Here is an 18,493-nt window from a genome sequence, read left to right as displayed (position 1 = left end):
AGGAAGTTTTCGCCTGCCGAGCGAAATTATGATGTGGGCAATCGGGAGTTGTTGGCCATGAAATGGGCATTTGAGGAGTGGCGTCATTGGCTCGAGGGTGCTAAGCATCGTGTGGTGGTCTTGACTGATCACAAAAATCTGATGTATCTCGAGTCTGCTAAACGCCTTAATCCGAGACAGGCCCGCTGGTCATTGTTTTTCTCCCGCTTTGATTTTGTTGTCTCGTATTTACCAGGTTCAAAGAATGTGAAGGCCGATGCTCTTTCTAGGAGCTTTGTGCCTGATGCTCCTGGAGTCGCTGATCCTGTTGGTATTCTTAAAGATGGAGTTATCTTGTCAGCTATTTCTCCGGATCTGCGACGTGTGTTGCAGAGATTTCAGGCTGATAGGCCTGAGTCTTGTCCACCTGACAGACTGTTTGTCCCGGATAAGTGGACCAGCAGAGTCATTTCCGAGGTTCATTCCTCGGTGTTGGCAGGTCACCCGGGAATTTTTGGCACCAGAGATCTGGTGGCCAGGTCCTTTTGGTGGCCTTCCTTGTCAAGGGATGTGCGGTCATTTGTGCAGTCCTGTGGGACTTGTGCTCGAGCTAAGCCTTGCTGTTCTCGTGCCAGCGGTTTGCTCTTGCCCTTGCCTGTCCCGAAGAGACCTTGGACACATATCTCCATGGATTTCATTTCTGATCTTCCGCTATCTCAGGGCATGTCCGTTATCTGGGTGATATGTGATCGCTTCTCCAAGATGGTCCATTTGGTTCCTTTGCCTAAGCTGCCTTCCTCTTCCGATCTGGTTCCTGTGTTTTTCCAGAACGTGGTTCGTTTGCACGGCATCCCTGAGAATATTGTGTCAGACAGAGGATCCCAGTTCGTTTCCAGGTTCTGGCGATCCTTTTGTAGTAGGATGGGCATTGATTTGTCGTTTTCGTCTGCTTTCCATCCTCAGACTAATGGACAGACGGAGCGAACCAATCAGACTTTGGAGGCTTATTTGAGGTGTTTTGTCTCTGCTGATCAGGACGATTGGGTGACATTCTTGCCGTTGGCTGAGTTTGCCCTTAATAATCGGGCTAGTTCCGCCACCTTGGTTTCGCCTTTTTTCTGCAACTCTGGTTTCCATCCTCGCTTTTCTTCGGGTCATGTGGAGCCTTCTGACTGTCCTGGGGTGGATTCTGTGGTGGATAGGTTGCAGCAGATCTGGAATCATGTGGTGGACAACTTGAAGTTGTCACAGGAGAAGGCTCAGCGCTTTGCCAACCGCCGCCGCGGTGTGGGTCCCCGACTACGCGTTGGGGATTTGGTATGGCTTTCTTCCCGCTTTGTTCCTATGAAGGTCTCCTCTCCCAAATTTAAACCTCGTTTTATTGGGCCTTACAAGATATTGGAAATCCTTAATCCTGTATCTTTTCGTCTGGATCTTCCTGTGTCGTTTGCTATTCACAATGTATTTCATAGGTCCTTGTTGCGGCGGTACATTGTGCCTGTAGTTCCTTCTGCTGAGCCTCCTGCTCCGGTGTTGGTTGAGGGCGAGTTGGAGTACGTGGTGGAGAAGATCTTGGATTCTCGCCTCTCCAGGCGGAGGCTTCAGTACCTGGTCAAGTGGAAGGGCTATGGTCAGGAGGATAATTCCTGGGTGGTCGCCTCTGATGTTCATGCGGCCGATTTAGTTCGTGCCTTTCATGCCGCTCATCCTGATCGCCCTGGTGGTCGTGGTGAGGGTTCGGTGACCCCTCACTAAGGGGGGGGTACTGTTGTGAATTTGCTTTTTGCTCCCTCTAGTGGTTACTAGTTTTTTGACTCTGGTTTTTCTGTCATTCCTTTTATCCGCACCTGGGTCGTTAGTTAGGGGTGTTGCTATATAAGCTCCCTGGACCTTCAGTTCAATGCCTGGCAACGTAGTTATCAGAGCTAGTCTGCTGTGCTCTTGTCTACTGATCCTGGTTCCAGTTATATCAGCTAAGTCTGCCTTTTGCTTTTTGCTATTTGTTTTGGTTTTGTATTTTTGTCCAGCTTGTTCCTAATCTATATCCTGACCTTTGCTGGAAGCTCTAGGGGGGCTGGTGTTCTCCCCCCGGACCGTTAGACGGTTCGGGGGTTCTTGAATTTCCAGTGTGGATTTTGATAGGGTTTTTGTTGACCATATAAGTTACCTTTCTTTATTCTGCTATCAGTAAGCGGGCCTCTCTGTGCTAAACCTGGTTCATTTCTGTGTTTGTCATTTCCTCTTACCTCACCGTCATTATTTGTGGGGGGCTTCTATCCAGCTTTGGGGTCCCCTTCTCTGGAGGCAAGAAAGGTCTTTGTTTTCCTCTACTAGGGGTAGCTAGATTCTCCGGCTGGCGCGTGTCATCTAGAATCAACGTAGGAATGATCCCCGGCTACTTCTAGTGTTGGCGTTAGGAGTAGATATATGGTCAACCCAGTTACCACTGCCCTATGAGCTGGATTTTTGTATTCTGCAGACTTCCACGTTCCTCTGAGACCCTCGCCATTGGGGTCATAACACCCATCACTAACTGAACCATCAATATCTAAGCTACTGCAATGCCCTGCACATGGGGTAAGCAACATAGCAAATCAGAAGAACAATACTACATTTCTAATTGATGATATTTGCTAATATTATTATAATTATACATACTACATATTGGGAGAGGATCTTGGAGATGGGAACTTTTTTTCATCTCTTTTTGCATTATTTCTATTTTCTTTTTCATAGAAAGTCCAACAACGTGCAAGATATTTAGTTACACAGACTTAAATTACAGTTTTTTTCCACATGTGCTGATTGTAATAACACATTCTTCTTGCCATGACTCACTTCCAAGTTTTATTTCTGCTGTTTCACAATACCAGCTGCTAGTCACTTGCTCCTATTTTGCTTCCTTACAACCAGTCTTTGTGCGTCAGTGTGTCCACACAGGAGTGTCCACACGGGAGTATGGGACAGAGACAACTTTTATAGCTGAAACCAGTGACAATCTGCAGGAAACTGCTTTAAGCAGCTATTTCACTCTAATTGTTTATCAGCCAGCTATGGGTGTGTCTATGAGCCCGTGAGACTACGAGTCTCACACTTGAAGATAGGTAATTCCAGTTTTTACATTCTTCGATTTCCTCTGATTCGCACCAGAGGAACATGGATTTCTCAAGTTGATCAATTCAATTGTATGGCAGCACCAGCAGAAAGGTAACAAATGATTATCTCCTATACAAGATCCTACATGGGTGAGGAGCTGGTGACGACTGAAGAGGGTGACATCTGGCAGAATAAAAGGTAATGTGACAATTGTCATTAAAAGTTAAAATATGATAAGAAAAAAGTTATAGTTAATGGGTTATTGACAATGTAACTGTGAATAGACTGTGTGGCTTAGCTTAAAAGACAGAAATAAGGGCACTGTGTTCTTGTATAACATCTTTTTACTATACTCTTAAATCTTATACATGTAGTGAAAATATCAGTTAATACAGTTTAATTCAAGCTGAAGGACTTTTAAGGAAATGTCTCATCAGAAAATGACCCATTGCTTAAAGATTATTAACTGTTATTTTCATTTTTATTTCATAAATGAACACACATATCTCGTCAATGTATCTCATCAGATAAATCTGCTTCTTTCTCTTCCTGGACTGATCTTCACTTTCAATTCATGGGAAAAATATGTATTAAAATGCTAAATTTTATATAGTATGAACTTCTATGGAAGGTGGAGAGGGGCGGAGGGAAGAGCTTGAGGATAGCACAGGCATTCAATTACAAGTTCTCCTGAAATGACAGTTACAGTTCTCCAAAGAATTTTATGAGCACCAACGATCATCTTAGTAATGGGAAAATCTTTATTCACTGAAGACAGATTTTAGCTGTGAGATGAGAACTTTGAGCAAGAAAGATCAGTCCTGATAGAGAAAGAAGTGGATTTCTCTAATACTATATATTACAATGTTTCATATACTCATCGATTCATGAAAAAAATAAAAATAAAACAGTTACTCTTTTTTTTAAGCGGTTTGTTCTTTAATTTGTCATATGATTATATATAATAGAAAAATTCTGAAATCTGTGTTGGAGTTTCCATTGAAATACCTGAAAACCTGTATTCCAATGGGATCCACAAAAAAGCCATTCACTTCCCATATTGTTGTGCATTTTTGAAAAAGACAAATACTGAGTACAGACTGCATCCACGGTTACTCTGTCGGCATTCCTGCCTCAACATAGTACTCGAAGGCAGTAACGTAACTAGAATAAGATGTGTCCCTAATTGCATTTTATTTCATGAAATAAGTATTTGATCATGTACCAACCAATAAGAATTCTGGCTCTCACAGACATGCTAGGTTTTCTTTAAGGAACTCTCCTAATCTGCACTCGTTATCTGTATTAATTGCACCTGTTTGAACTTATTACCTGTATAAAAGACACCTGTCCACACACTCAATCAGATTCCAACCTCTCCACAATGGTCAAGACTAAACAGCTGTCTAAGGACAAAATTGTAGACCTGCAAAAGGTTGGGATGGACTACAGCTCAATAGGCAAGCAGCTTGGTGAGAAGGTAATAACTTTTGGCACAATTATTAGAAGATGGAAGAAACACAAGATGACTGTCAATGTTCCTCGGTCTGGGGCTTCATGCATGATCTCTCGTCGGGTAAGGATGATTCTGAGAAAGCTCAGGAATCAACCCAAAACTATATGGGAGGACCTAGTAAATGAACTGAAGAGAGCTGGAACCACAGTCTCAAACATTCGTGTTAAGGTACCTTCACACTAAGCGACTTTACAACGATATCGCTAGTGATCCGTGACGTTGCAGCGTCCTGGCTAGCGATATCGTTGTGTTTGACACGCAGCAGCGATCAGGATCCTGCTGTGACATTGTTGGTCGTTGCTGAAAGTCCAGAACTTTATTTCGTCGCTGGATCTCCCGCTGACATCGCTGAATCAGTGTGTGTGACACCGATCCAGCGATGTCTTCACTGGTAACCAGGGTAAACATCGGGTTACTAAGCGCAGGGCCACACTTAGTAACCCGATGTTTACCCTGGTTACCATTGTAAATGTTAAAAAAAAAACCCACATACTCACATTCCGGTGCCCGGCGTCCGCTTCCCTGCACTCCTCCTGCATCCTGTGTAAGTGCCGGCCGTAAAGCAGAGCGGAGACGTCACTGCTCTGCTCTGTGGGAGATGCCGGAGATGTTCGGCGCTGACACAGGATGCAGGAGGAGTGCAGGGAAGCGGACGCCGGGCACCGGAAAGTGAGTATGTGTTTTTTTTTTTTACTTTTTACAATGGTAACCAGGGTAAACATCGGGTTACTAAGCGCGGCCCTGCTCTTAGTAACCCGATGTTTACCCTGGTTACCAGGGGACTTCGGCATCGTTGGTCGCTGGAGAGCCGTCTGTGTGACAGCTCTCCAGCGACCACACAACGACTAAACAGCGACGCTGCAGCGATCGGCAGTGTGAAGGTACCTTAAGTTAAAATCCTGCAAGGCATGCAAGGTCCCCCAGCTGACGCCAGCACATGTCCAGGCCCACTGGAAGTTCACCAATGTCCATCTGGATCATGCAAACAAAGGCACGCAAAGTCCTCCTGCTCACGCCAGCACATGTCCAGGCCCATTTGAAGTTCATCATTGACCATCTTGATCATGCAGAGGAGGTATGGAATAATAGGTTATGTGGTCAGATGAGATCAAAATAGAACTTTTTGGCATCAACTCCACTAACCATGTTTGGAGGAAAAACAATGAGTGCAACTCCAAGAACAACGTCCCAACTGTGAACCATGGTGGGGTGAATCATCATACTTTGGGGGTGCTTTTCTGCAAAGGGGACCGGACGACTGCACCTTATTAAAGGGAGGATGGGGTCATGTATTGCAAGATTTTGGTCAACAACCTTCTTCCCTCAGTAAGAGCATTAAAGATGGGTCGTGGTTAAGTCTTTCAGCGTGACAATGACCCAGTAAAAAGCATTTCAAGGTACTGGAGAGTCCTAGCCTGTCTCCAGACCTGAACCCAATAGAAAATCTTTGGAGGGAGCTGAAACTCAATGTTGCCCAGCGACTGCCCTAAAACCTGCTGCAATGAGTGCAAACTTGGTCAAAAACTGCAGGAAATGTCTAATCTAAAAGTTTCTGTACCAAATTAACTTATGTTTTTCAATTGCATCAAATACTTATTTAACATTAAAATGCAAATTAATTATGTAAAAATAAAAAAAAATGTGATTTTCTAGATTTTTTTTGCATTCTGTCTCTCTCAGTTGAAGTGTACAGACCTCTCTATTCTTTGTTGGTGAGGAAACTTGCAAAATGGGCAGTGTATCAAATATTTATTTTCCCCACTGTACATATGTAATGATGTACGTATACTGGCCTCTTCCAATATTAATGTCGCCCATCTTGGACCCCTTCCTGTATTAATTTCCCCCACCCTGGGCCCCTTTATTTAATAATGTCTCCCATCCTAGGCCTCTCACAGTTATAATGTTCCCCATTCTTGGCCCCTTCCTGTAATAATGTCCCCAATCCTGGCCCTTTTATTTAAAAATGACTCCAATCCTGGGTCCCTTCCTATAATAATATCTTCTATCCTGGCCCCTTTATTTAATAATGCTTCCTCGCTCCCTTCCTATAATAATGTCCTCCATCCTGCACCCCTTGCTGGTATAATGTCCTCCATCCTGGGCCCCTTGCTGGTATAATGTCCCCCATCCTGGGTCCCTTATTTAATAATGTCCCCCATCCTGAGCAGCATCCTATAAATATGTCCTTCATACATTTTAAAGAGACAGAAACTATTTTTCTTGCCTTCCTCCTCTCCCACGATGTACGGAGTCCTCTTTCTAAGACAATGCAGAGGTCAGCAGCTGACTGCAGTGTGCCTGCCACTGGTGGCTTATGATGTCACTGCCACGTGCTGCCCATGACGGGCACACCAATGTCAGCTGCTGGCCTCTGATCGGCGGGATGTATTGTGGTGCAGGGATTTGGCAAGTTTCTGTTCCACAATACATTTCAGCTGAATCGGTTTCCAAAAAGGAATCCAGGTGAAGCGTCACTTTTTGAGCTGCTGATGGAGATAGATGACCAGACGGTATACTTTCAAAACTTTATTAAATAGGTTTTATAAGTCAATGTGTTTTGAGGACAGCACACAACCTCTTCATCAGGACTAAACCTAATAGCAACTGTTAGAGGTGTTTGTCTTATATGCTGGCTTTAAAAAAAAAGAAAAAAAAAATGACAAATAGGGCACATGACAATGTCAAAGGTCATCACATAATAAAAGCCAACGTAAAAAACATAAAAAATTCTCAGAAAGCATCTGAGATTATTGTTTCACAATAAAAACTCCCAGATGTATCCCCGACACAGAAATACTTCACTGCCATATTCGGGGGTAGTTTATAACACTGCAAATCCCACATTTATTTTCCAGCACTTTGATGTTTGCATGGCAGAGTAAATATCCTGCCTATGATCAGATTGTGAATCGCCGTATAATTCCTTTTTCAACATATTCAGTTGTATTACAAGGTACATGTTGATATTTCATCATGTTTAAATAGAATTTGTAATAGTTTTACATTTATGAGACATTGTTTCCAGGAACACATATTTATTGATATGTCTTCTGACATATGTTCGGACTCTTTTCCTCTAATGTTTCTTCTGGTGCCCGGTCTCACAGCATGCACATTTAACACAATTTCTGTGGTTCACTACCTAATGTCTTGCACTTGGCAATTCTTTAGACCACATTGATACGAGTTTGGTTCCATTTATTCTCAGGCATATTGATCCATGTTTTTGATTGATTAACTTTTTTGTTATATTTTCTACTATTCTTGCTATAGTTGCACAAATATTCTGGGAGTTTTTATTGTGAAGAAGTCATCTCAGATACTTTCTGATCATTTATTCTGGTTTTTACATTGGCTTTTATTATGTGATGAACTTTGACATTGTTATGTGCTCTGTTTGGCTCTTTTTTTAAAAAGACCGCATATAAGACAAACATCTCTAACAGTTGCTATTAGGTTTTGTCCTGATGAAGAGGTTGTGTGCTGTCCTCGAAATGCATTGACCTATAAAACCTATTTAATGAAGTTTTGAAAGCATTCCGTCTGGTCGTCTATCTCAATCAGCAGCGCAAACAGTAACACTTCACCCAGATTCTTGCTTCACAGTCCTTATGGACCAGTGTCCTGCAGTAGCTGATCCATGTGCTATACATGTGTAACTCCACCAAGCGAGCGGATTCCCTTTCTTTGATACAAGTTAAGACCCTACTGCGCATTTTTTCTCCTAGTCTACATACCCTCTTGTGTTTCCACGAAGGCACATCAAGGTTCATTAGGCTCTGACATCAACATAAAATTACAAATCACCCACCATTTCCCCCCATTCAAAATAAACATGTTAAAAAAATACACATATGTGGTATCAGTACATTCATAAAAGTCTAATCTATAAAAATATAAAATGAATTATTATAATTGATAGCGGTGAGAGAAAATAATTAAAATGACAGAATTGCATCTGTTTTGGTTACTACAGCTCCACAAAAAATACAGTAAGAAGCGATCAAAACATCTCATCCGCCCCAAATTAATATAAAAAACCTGTCAAGGTGTTCTGCAAGAAACAAGCCCTCACACACCTACATCAACAGTAAAATGAAAAGGTTACAGGTCAACCCAACACAACACAAGTGGCAGCACAAGCAAATATTTTTTAGTTACAAATTTCTGAATTTTGTTTTCACTTAAATGAATAAACCAGTAAATTTGATTTTGACATAATCGTACTGACCTGTAGAATTATATTTCCTGGTCATTTTTACTGCACAATGAAAGTCATAATGCAAAACCCCAAAAAACAAATGTAGAATTCCTGATTTCCTATTCTTTTGCATGTTTGTCATCCTTAAATGTTTCATATCACCAAACAAATAAAAATATTAGACAAAAATAATGCAAATAAATACAAAATGCAGTTTTTAAATGACGGTTTTTATTAGAAAGTGCAGAAGAAATCCAAACCTACAGGGCCCTGTCTGAAAAAGTGATTGCAGCAACAACTGCAATGAAGCAATTGTGATAATTGGCAGTGAGTGTTTTACATCGCTCTGGAGGAATTTTGGCCCACTCATCTTTGCAGAAGTGTTGTAATTCAGCCACATTGGAAGGTTTTTTTTTTACTAGTCCAATCTTTCTCAGACTTGACTGGTTCTGATCCTGGCCTGGATACTGGGTCTAGTTTAGCAGTGACAACGACAAGTGTGGTGGCAGCGGTATCGATGGGCCAGTAGGCTGTATGTGTCAATGGCGATATGGCTGAAGTCTGTGGTCTAGAAAAACATATAAATATCCTGGGAATCTGAATAAACTTTGTGAACATATATCCCCTTAAAACAAAACAATTTTATTATAAATGTTTAAAAATACACCACCCAGTGCTGTTTTTAGGCAAAAAAAAGCCTAAAGAAAAATTAAAAGACCAAGGTCTAGCGCATACCCTGCAATAGCCTCTTCTGTAACCTGCCTGGCTGTGGAGGTTGGCACCCTAATAACGATTTTTTGGCGCCCCCACTCAACGTGGACTACCCCTCACTGCCCTGAGTCACCCTATGCTGCAGGTGTGAAAACAATATGCATAAGAACAGAGATGAAAAAAGCAAAAAAATGGTCAACAAAACAGAAAAAACACAATAGAAAAAATATAGCAAAAACAGAGGCAAAAGCAGGATATTAGCTATAGCCTATACGGACTCCCACCCCTTTTATAAATCAATTTGCTAAACACCAATAATTGGCAATGGGTATGCTATCAGATATGCCACATAGAATTTTTTGGCATCAATAACTCCAGCCTATACCACACATACTTGTATTACTGCAGGATGTCTAGTTAATAGTATCATAAAAATATGCCCATATATAGGGCCAACACTTATAGTTAGTATCAGACACAGCCCAAATAGATAACCAGGGCCAAATGATAGAGTCTCTCAGTGGTATAAGTAAAATTGTGGTTTACTTGTCATAATGTATTGCACCTCGCCTCATAGCCTTAGCATAGATAACTGCATTCAGCATAAATAACTGCAAATTACACCATAATTACTTTTGTCGTATGGACTACCTAGCCACAGATACACTCACTCAAAGGGGTTGCCCCCATATATAAATAGGGCTAACAGCCACAGCGATAATCATGCAGAGCCCAAAAAGAGCCAGGGCTGTACAGTTAAACAATGGTATAAGCAGAGTAGCGTGTTACTTATCATGATATGCTGTGCCTCGCCTCAACGCGTTTCCCCGTAGTTCGGTTCATCAGGAGGCCCGTCAGAGGGTTCTCAGATGATAGATGCCATAGATGAGTAGCATGACCAGCGGCTTATACGGGTGGAATTAAATACCCCCGCTCATACACATGCTCCAATCAGCATTGCCATCAATAATCATGGCCAGAAAAAGCATGAGTGATTAACTATTTACCTGCCAAATCCAAAATGGATAAATGTTCAAATATGTCATGCCTCACCGGTGTCCATGTGCTGCTACCACGCAAGTGCGGAAGCGATATTGACGTCACCAGGTGGTTACTGCCGGTTAGAGGCCAGTGCGCATGCGCATTAATAGGAACAGACTGGTTGCTATTGCGTTTCATTGTAGCTTGCGGTCCGCATAAATGCGCATGACCGGAAGTGCTACAAGCGCACCTAACAGTGCAGACGCCAGGAACAAACAGCTGATACACAAGGTACTGAGCTATGGTGTCCGCAAATAGTATTCCGGACACCATGTCCGGTTTCATTATAGCTTGCGGTCCATGTAACTGCGCCTGACCGGAAATGCTCCAGGCGTACCTAGCAATACAGACACCAGGAAACAAACGGCTGATGCACAAGGTACTGAGCCATGGTGTCCATGAATAGTCACACATATGCGCTCCATAGTGCCGCCACATAGACACAGATACATAAAATGCCAAGTCCCTAAGGAAAGATGAACTGACCGCTAATATTTCAGTGGTGAAAGAATGAATTCATTATACTGTATCCAATAAACTTTTGTGTTATTCCTCTGTTTCGCAACCAGGCATATATTATAGCCCACTGGTGTAAATAATCATGGAAAGGCAGAATAGGCTTCCAGAAAAAATAGATAGATATAAAGTCCATTACGGACATGAAGATCCTAATGCATCATTACAGGCGATGTGTCACTTGTACAAACATGCTCAAGAAAACATGTCGCTTTAAGGATAGATCCATTAGCCTCCACATTCCATACGGCCTTGGACCCCAAAAGAGGCCACTACAATACGAAACAGAAAAACAGACAGACAAAATGAGGAGAACTGTCAAATAAAACACGCATATGAAATATATTCATTCAGGCCCTTTGGGGACAAGGATTGTAGTCTATACATCCACTCTGTTTCTTTGCGTAGGATAGCCTTGTCTAAATCACCCCCTCTTGTTTTTGGTTTCACTATTTCTACCATATTGAAGGTGATTTCTTTTAAATTGCCCCCATGTACCTCATTCATATGCCGAGCTACCCCGTTATCGGGTGATTGGAAACCTGTTTACTCTAGTTGATTATCGGGAGCAATGTCTGAGGCCAAGTATCCTGGAATAATTGTATACCTCAGTCTGCCCTCCTCTTGCTTTGCATTAATATCTAAATTCTCTTATACTATTTAGCAAGAGATTAACAACACTTGGTGGTGGTAAACGAAAGAAGTTTATTAATACAAAGGATATATAGACATAAAACTGGTAGTATATTTCAATACATGCCATAACCATCAACATGAAATCGGTACACTAATATTATTTACAATTATTCATAATACATTCACAATCCCAGTATAATGTTGTACTTTTTATCCACCCATGTCCTGATACACCTACACCTTCTCCCTACAAGTGAGACTGACTAACCGTGTCTCTAGAAAAACAGGTATTCCAACTATAATAAATATAATGGGATAGAAAGGGAAACATAAGACTGATGTACTATATAAATATATACAGCTCTGGCAAAAATTAAGAGACCACCACATCAAAACCCTGTCATGGGCAGCCCAATCTCCAGACCTGAACTCCATTGAAAACCTCTGGAATGTAATCAAAAGGATGGTGGATAGTCACAAGCCATCAAACAAAGAAGAACTGCTTACATTTTTGCACCAGAAGCAGTGAGAAAGACTGGAGGAAAGCATGCCGAGACGCATGAAAGCTGTGATTAAAAATCATGGTTATTCCACAAAATATTGATTTCTGAACTCTTTCTGAGTTTTTAAAACATTAGTATTGTTGTTTCTAAATGATTATGAACTTGTTTTCTTTGCATTACTTGAGGTCTGACAGCACTGATATTTTTTTAAAATTTTTACCATTCTTCTTTGTCAGAAAAAAAATACTAAATGTATTGCTTGGAAATTCGGACACATGTTGTCAGAAGTTTATAGAATAAATGAACAATTTACATTTTACTAAAAAATTATACCTATAAAGAGAAAAATCAGACAAACTGAACATTTTGCAGTGGTCTCTTAATTTTTGACAAAGCTGTATATACACTACATCATGTGTATGATGGCGGTGGGTGGGTAACTACTGAACATCATAAATGGAACCAACAAATAGCACCGTCCACTCTGCAAAGATGACAATAGGTGGTGCTCAGCATGAAAAAAACAGTCCAGTAAAAGCTCACGGGCCAGGCGAAGCGTAGAGCAGTGTGAAGCGGCCATAGCCCACATGCACCGGCTTCCTCCCACTTCCTATTCTAGCTGCCATATTTTTTATCTAATATATAAAGTTGAGTGTGTGTGTGTGTTGGCCACGCCCACTCCACAACCAATCACTAAGCATCTTTCATTTCACCAGAGCTGTTTAAAAGATGAAAGCTGAGCTGTGATTGGTTGCTATGAGCAACAGTTTTTCTTAGCCACACCCACTCCGCATAGCAGGCGCAGGCCACATCTAGCTCCGTCGTGTCTAGAATGGAGTTGCTTATGCATGACATCAATGGAAAGGGAAAGCCTCATGGATAGAGATGTGAGAGGCAAAATGAGAGATGTCAGGGGGAAAATGAGAGGAGTGAGGTGCTGCTGCAGTATGAGGTGCTACAGGTGGAGGCTGTGTATAAAGCCACATTCACACGTTCAGTATTTGTGGTCAGTATTTTACCTCAGTATTTATAAGCCAAAACCACTAGTGGGAGTAAAATACAGAAGTGGTGACATGTTTCTAATATACTTTTTCTGTCCAAGTTTTAGCTTACAAATACTGAGGTAAAAATACTGACCAAATAACGTGTGAACGATGACACACAGGTATATACTATATACAGCGGAGATGACATACAGGTATATACTATATACAGTGGAGATGACATACAGGTATCTATATATATAATTGTCTAAGGGTTTTTCTGTCTGTCTGTCTGTCTGTCTCTCTGTCTTTCTGTCTGTCTGTCCTGGAAATCCCGCGTCTCTGATTGGTCGAGGCCGCCAGGCCTCGACCAATCAGCGACGGGCACAGCATGGCGACGATGATGTCATAATGGAAATCCCGCGTCTCTGATTGGTCGAGGCCGCTAGGCCTCGACCATTCCGCGACGATCACAGTATCGACGTAGATGTCATAATGGTTGCCATGGCGACTATGATGTCATAAAGGTTGCCTCGACCAATCAGCGACGGGCACAGTCTGCAGCAAATTCACCTCGACCAATCAGCGACGGGCACAGTATCGACGTAGAAATCCCGTGTCTCTGATTGGTCGAGGCCGCCAGGCCTCGACCAATCAGCAACGGGCACAGTATCGACGTAGATGTCATAATGGTTGCCATAGCAACGATGATGTCATAAAGGTTGCCTCGACCAATCAGAGACGGGCACAGTCTGCCGCGAATTCTGGAATCATCATTGTCCATATACTACGGGGACATGCATATTCTAGAATACCCGATGCGTTAGAATCGGGCCACAATCTAGTATACTACATACAGCGGAGATGATACACAGGTATATACTATATACAGCGGAGACGACATACAGGTATATACTATATACAGCGGAGATAACATACAGGTATATAGTATATACAGGAGGAGATGACACACAGGTATATACTATATACAGGAGATGACACACAGATATATACTATATACAGGGGAGATGACATACAGGTATATTCTATATACAGGAGGAGATGACATACAGGTATATACTATATACAAGAGGAGATGACAGGTATATACTATATACAGGAGCAGATGACACACAGGTATATACTATGTACAGGAGATGACATACAGGTATATACTATATACTGGAGCAGATGACACACAGGTACATACTATATACAGGAGGAGAGGACATACAGGTATATACTATATACAGGAGGAGATGACATACAGGTATTCACTATATACAGGAGCAGATGACACACAGGTACATACTATATACAGGAGGAGATAACACACAGGTATATACTATATACAGGAAGAGATGACACAGATATACTATATACAGGAGGAGATGACATACAGGTATTCACTATATACAGGAGCAGATGACACAGGTACATACTATATACAGGAGGAGATGACACAGGTATATACTATATACAGGAAGAGATGACATACAGATATACTATATACAGGAAGAGATGACACATAGGTATATGCTATATACAGGAGGAGATGACATACAGGTATATACTATATACAGGGGAGATGACATACAGGTATATACTATATACAGGAGACGACATATAGGTATATACTATATAAAGGGGAGATGACATACAGGTATATACTGTGGGGAAAAGACAGGTGTGAGGTCAAAATGAGAGGAATGAGGGGGAAAATGAGAGGAGTGAAGGGTAAAATGAGACATGTGAGGGGGAAAATGAGAGATGTGAGGGGGAAAATGAGAGCTGTGAGGGGGAAAAATGAGATACGCGATGGGAAAATGAGAGAAGTGAGGTGCTATAACTAACCGCAGTTAGTTACTATGCCCGGGCAATGCCGGGCTCTTCAGCTAGTTCAAAATAAAAATACAAGACACTTATGGTGTTTTTTGTCTTCCTTAACATATACAGTATATCATGTAACCCCTGCAGTCACATGCTGAAATCAATATCTACATCGGCATCACTCCTGACACGGGTGATTGCTTGCAGCACTCACATGATGTCTATGTGGCATCACATAGATACAGTATTATGCAGTGGTACTCCTGAGGAAGAAGTTGGTCCAACTTCAAAACACGTAGCGAATAAGACAGTAAACCACATGAACCCATATTGTTGTTTCCTAGTTTTCCTCCCTTGGACATTATTTTCCTTCCTCAGATAAGACCCTATTGCACTTGGTGTCCCATCCATTTTATAGATATCTTCCTACTAACATGCTTTCCACTGCTGTTAACAAGAGTAACACAATACTAACTGTGGCTCCTCCTCCTCTGGGGGTGGGTTGCTTCTCTCTGCATAAATTAAATTATATAGTCACTACTTCTTCTTCTGTGATCAGGTTTCACTGGGACTCCATGTGTTCAAGTTGCAGTTTGACCAGTGAGCCACAGCTTAAAATGATTGCAGGCAGCCAACTCGTAAGCAGATTCAACATGCCCATGCGCAGTGCATGATCTAATTAACTTCTGTCTGCAGGGCTGACAGTTCTAATGCATTGCAATGCTGGTGCAGTGCAAGGCATTAGAACTGCAAACAGACTGCACAAAGTGAACAACCGGAATTATAAAACTGCCCCACCAGTAACACCCTTCAGTGAACACCATAAAAACAAAGCAAAATATGATGCTTTTTCACCATACTAAAGAACCAAAAGTTTAATAAAATGTGATCAAAAAGACTAATGTAAATAAAATGGTACCACTGAAAATGTCATCCTGTCTTGTAAAAAACAAGCTGCCATACAGTTCCATCCGAAGAAGAATAAAAAAGTTAGTCTGTGACAGCAGCCAAACATAAAAAAATGATATAAATCTGGTATCATGGTACATGGTAATTGTACAGAGGCCAGACAAAATCCACAGTAATTCTGATGCTTCATTATAGTGAATGGATCCCTTGGGGCTTTCATTTAAATCAAGTCTCTCGGAGATTTAGGACTCATGCCCACTTGCAATGAAATCAGACGAATTCAATCTGATGTAAAGTTCAACACCCACGGAGTGCACCCACCATGACGCGTGTTTCGGCGTGATGGCCTTTTTCAATGCGAAACGCGTCTTTATATTTCATAGACAGATAGATAATATAGATTTGTATTGCAAGGTCACATCAAGCCAGCCTTGTAATGGAGAGGTGTCAATAATCGGATTGTACTCGCACAAAAAACGCATGACACTTGCATGACAATTGCCTTGCACTTGTCCGACTCACCTGCATCAAAATTCTCAAAGTGGTTTAATTTCCAAAATGGGATCAGTTGAAGGGGATTCTGCTCTTCTAGCTCTTAGGGGCTCTGTATATGGAGTTTGCAAACCATTCTAGGAATAACTTGTTAGACAGGAGGCAAATAGCTCTCCATCTCTCCTGAGTCTCGCCATATGCTTAAACAGTACTGTACAGCCACATTTGGGGTATTTCTACATTCAGCAGAAATTGTTGGACAAATTTAGATGCCATGTTTACCCACTTCCCTGCGTCAAAATGTAAAATGGGCTAAAACCACATTTTGGTGGTAAAGAATTTTTTTTTTCACTGCACCAAGGTATTAAATTCTGTGCTCCATCTGTGGTGTCAATATGACTACTGCACCCCTAGATTAATTCATTGAGAGACGTAGTGTGTAAAATGGGGTAAATTATCGGGGATTTGCTGTTCTGGCATCTCAGGGGCCCTGCCAATGTAACATGGCACCCTCAAACCATTCCAGGAAAATCTGAACTCCAATATGGCTCTTCTTCCATTCTGAGCATTGTACTGTGTCTCTAACGTAGTTTTTGACCATATGTGTTATATCGGCGTACTCAGGAGAATTTGCACAACAAATCTTGGGATCTGTTTTATCCTGCTATCCTTCTGAAAATGGGCAAAAATAACATTTTAGTGGAAAAAGATTTTTTTTTCATAGATCAACGTTGTAAAATTCTGTGAAGTACCACACATCAAGATAAATTCCTTGAAGGGTCTAGTTTCCAAAATGGGGTCACTTGTGGTGGTTTTCCACTGTCTAGACACATCAGGGGCTTTACAAATGCGACATGGCATCCGCTAATTATTCCAGCAAAGTTTACATTCTGAAAGACAAAATACCTTCCGAGCTCTGACTGCACCCAAACAGTAGTTTTCATCCACATATGGGGTATCCGTGTACTCAGGAGAAATTCACAACAAGTTGTATCAGCAATGTCTCCTGTTACCCTTATGAAAATGCAACATTTGTGACTAAAAAACATTCTTGTGGGAAAAATGTGATTTTTTTATTTTCACGGCTCAATGTCATAAACTTCTGCGAAGTACCTGGGGTTCAAGGTGCTCATCACATATCTAGATAAGTTCCCTGAGGGGTCTAGTTTCCAAAATTGTGTCACTTGTGGGGGATTTTCACTCTTTAGGCATATCAGGGGCTCTCCAAATGAAACATTGTGTCTGCTAATTGTTTCAGTAAATTGTATGGGGCAATTTCTCTTCTTACCCTTGTGAAAATAACAAATTTGGGACTAAAAAACATTTTTGTGGGAAAAATGTGTTTTTTTTATTTTCACGGCTCAATGTTATAAACTTTTGTGAAGCAAGTGGGAGTTTGCGGTGCTCACCACACATTAATATAAGTTCCCTGAGGGATCTAGTTTCCAAAATACTGTCACTTGTTTTTTTTTATCCTGCTTAGGCACATCAGGGGCTCTCCAAACGCGACGTGGTGTCAGCTAATTATTCCATAAAATTTAACATTAAAAAAGTGGAATGGCGCTCCTTCCCTTCTGAGCTCTGCTGTGCACCCAAATAGTGGATTTCCCCCACATGTGGAGTATCGGCATGCTCAGGAGAACTTGCACAACATATTTGGGGTCCATTTTTTCCTGTTATCCCTTTGGGTCTTAAATAAATTTTTTGTGAAAAAAGTTAAATGTTCATTTTTTTCCTTCCACATTGCTTTAGTTCCTGTGAAGAACTTGAAAGGTTATTAAACTTCTTGAATGTGGTTTTGAGCACCTTGAGGGGTGCAGTTTTTAGAACAGTGTCACATTAGAGTATTTTCTCTCATATAGGCCCCTCAAAGTCATTTCAAATGTGATGTGGTCCATAAAATTATGGTTTTGTAAATTTTGTTGGAAAAATGAGAAGTCATATCGCACATTTTTTACCACTATCATGAAGTACAATATGTCACAAAAAAAGCAATTTCAGAATTGCTGAAGCATTCCAGAGTTATTATCACAAAAATTGACACTTGTCAGAATTATAAAATTTAGACTAGTCATGA

The 18,493-nt window shown here is 41.3% G+C and overlaps 1 protein-coding gene across 2 annotated transcripts in view; it reads left to right on the top strand.

Moving 5' to 3' along the window:
- Positions 1-2,858: 2,858 nt before the first annotated feature.
- LOC143788342 (NACHT, LRR and PYD domains-containing protein 3-like) overlaps positions 2,859-18,493 on the top strand; it is a 94,373-nt gene continuing 78,738 nt past the window's right edge. For both annotated transcript variants that reach the window (XM_077277959.1, XM_077277969.1), the window contains exon 1: positions 2,859-3,273. In XM_077277959.1, coding sequence (XP_077134074.1) covers positions 3,194-3,273 — 80 coding nt within the window. In that variant the 5' untranslated portion in view covers positions 2,859-3,193. The remainder of the gene's footprint in view (positions 3,274-18,493) is intronic.

Source organism: Ranitomeya variabilis, chromosome 1 (genome assembly GCF_051348905.1).
Source record: "Ranitomeya variabilis isolate aRanVar5 chromosome 1, aRanVar5.hap1, whole genome shotgun sequence".
NCBI classification, from domain to species: Eukaryota; Metazoa; Chordata; class Amphibia; order Anura; family Dendrobatidae; genus Ranitomeya; species Ranitomeya variabilis.
Note: the sequence above shows the minus strand (reverse complement) of the source record. Positions and strands in the feature narration are given on the sequence as shown.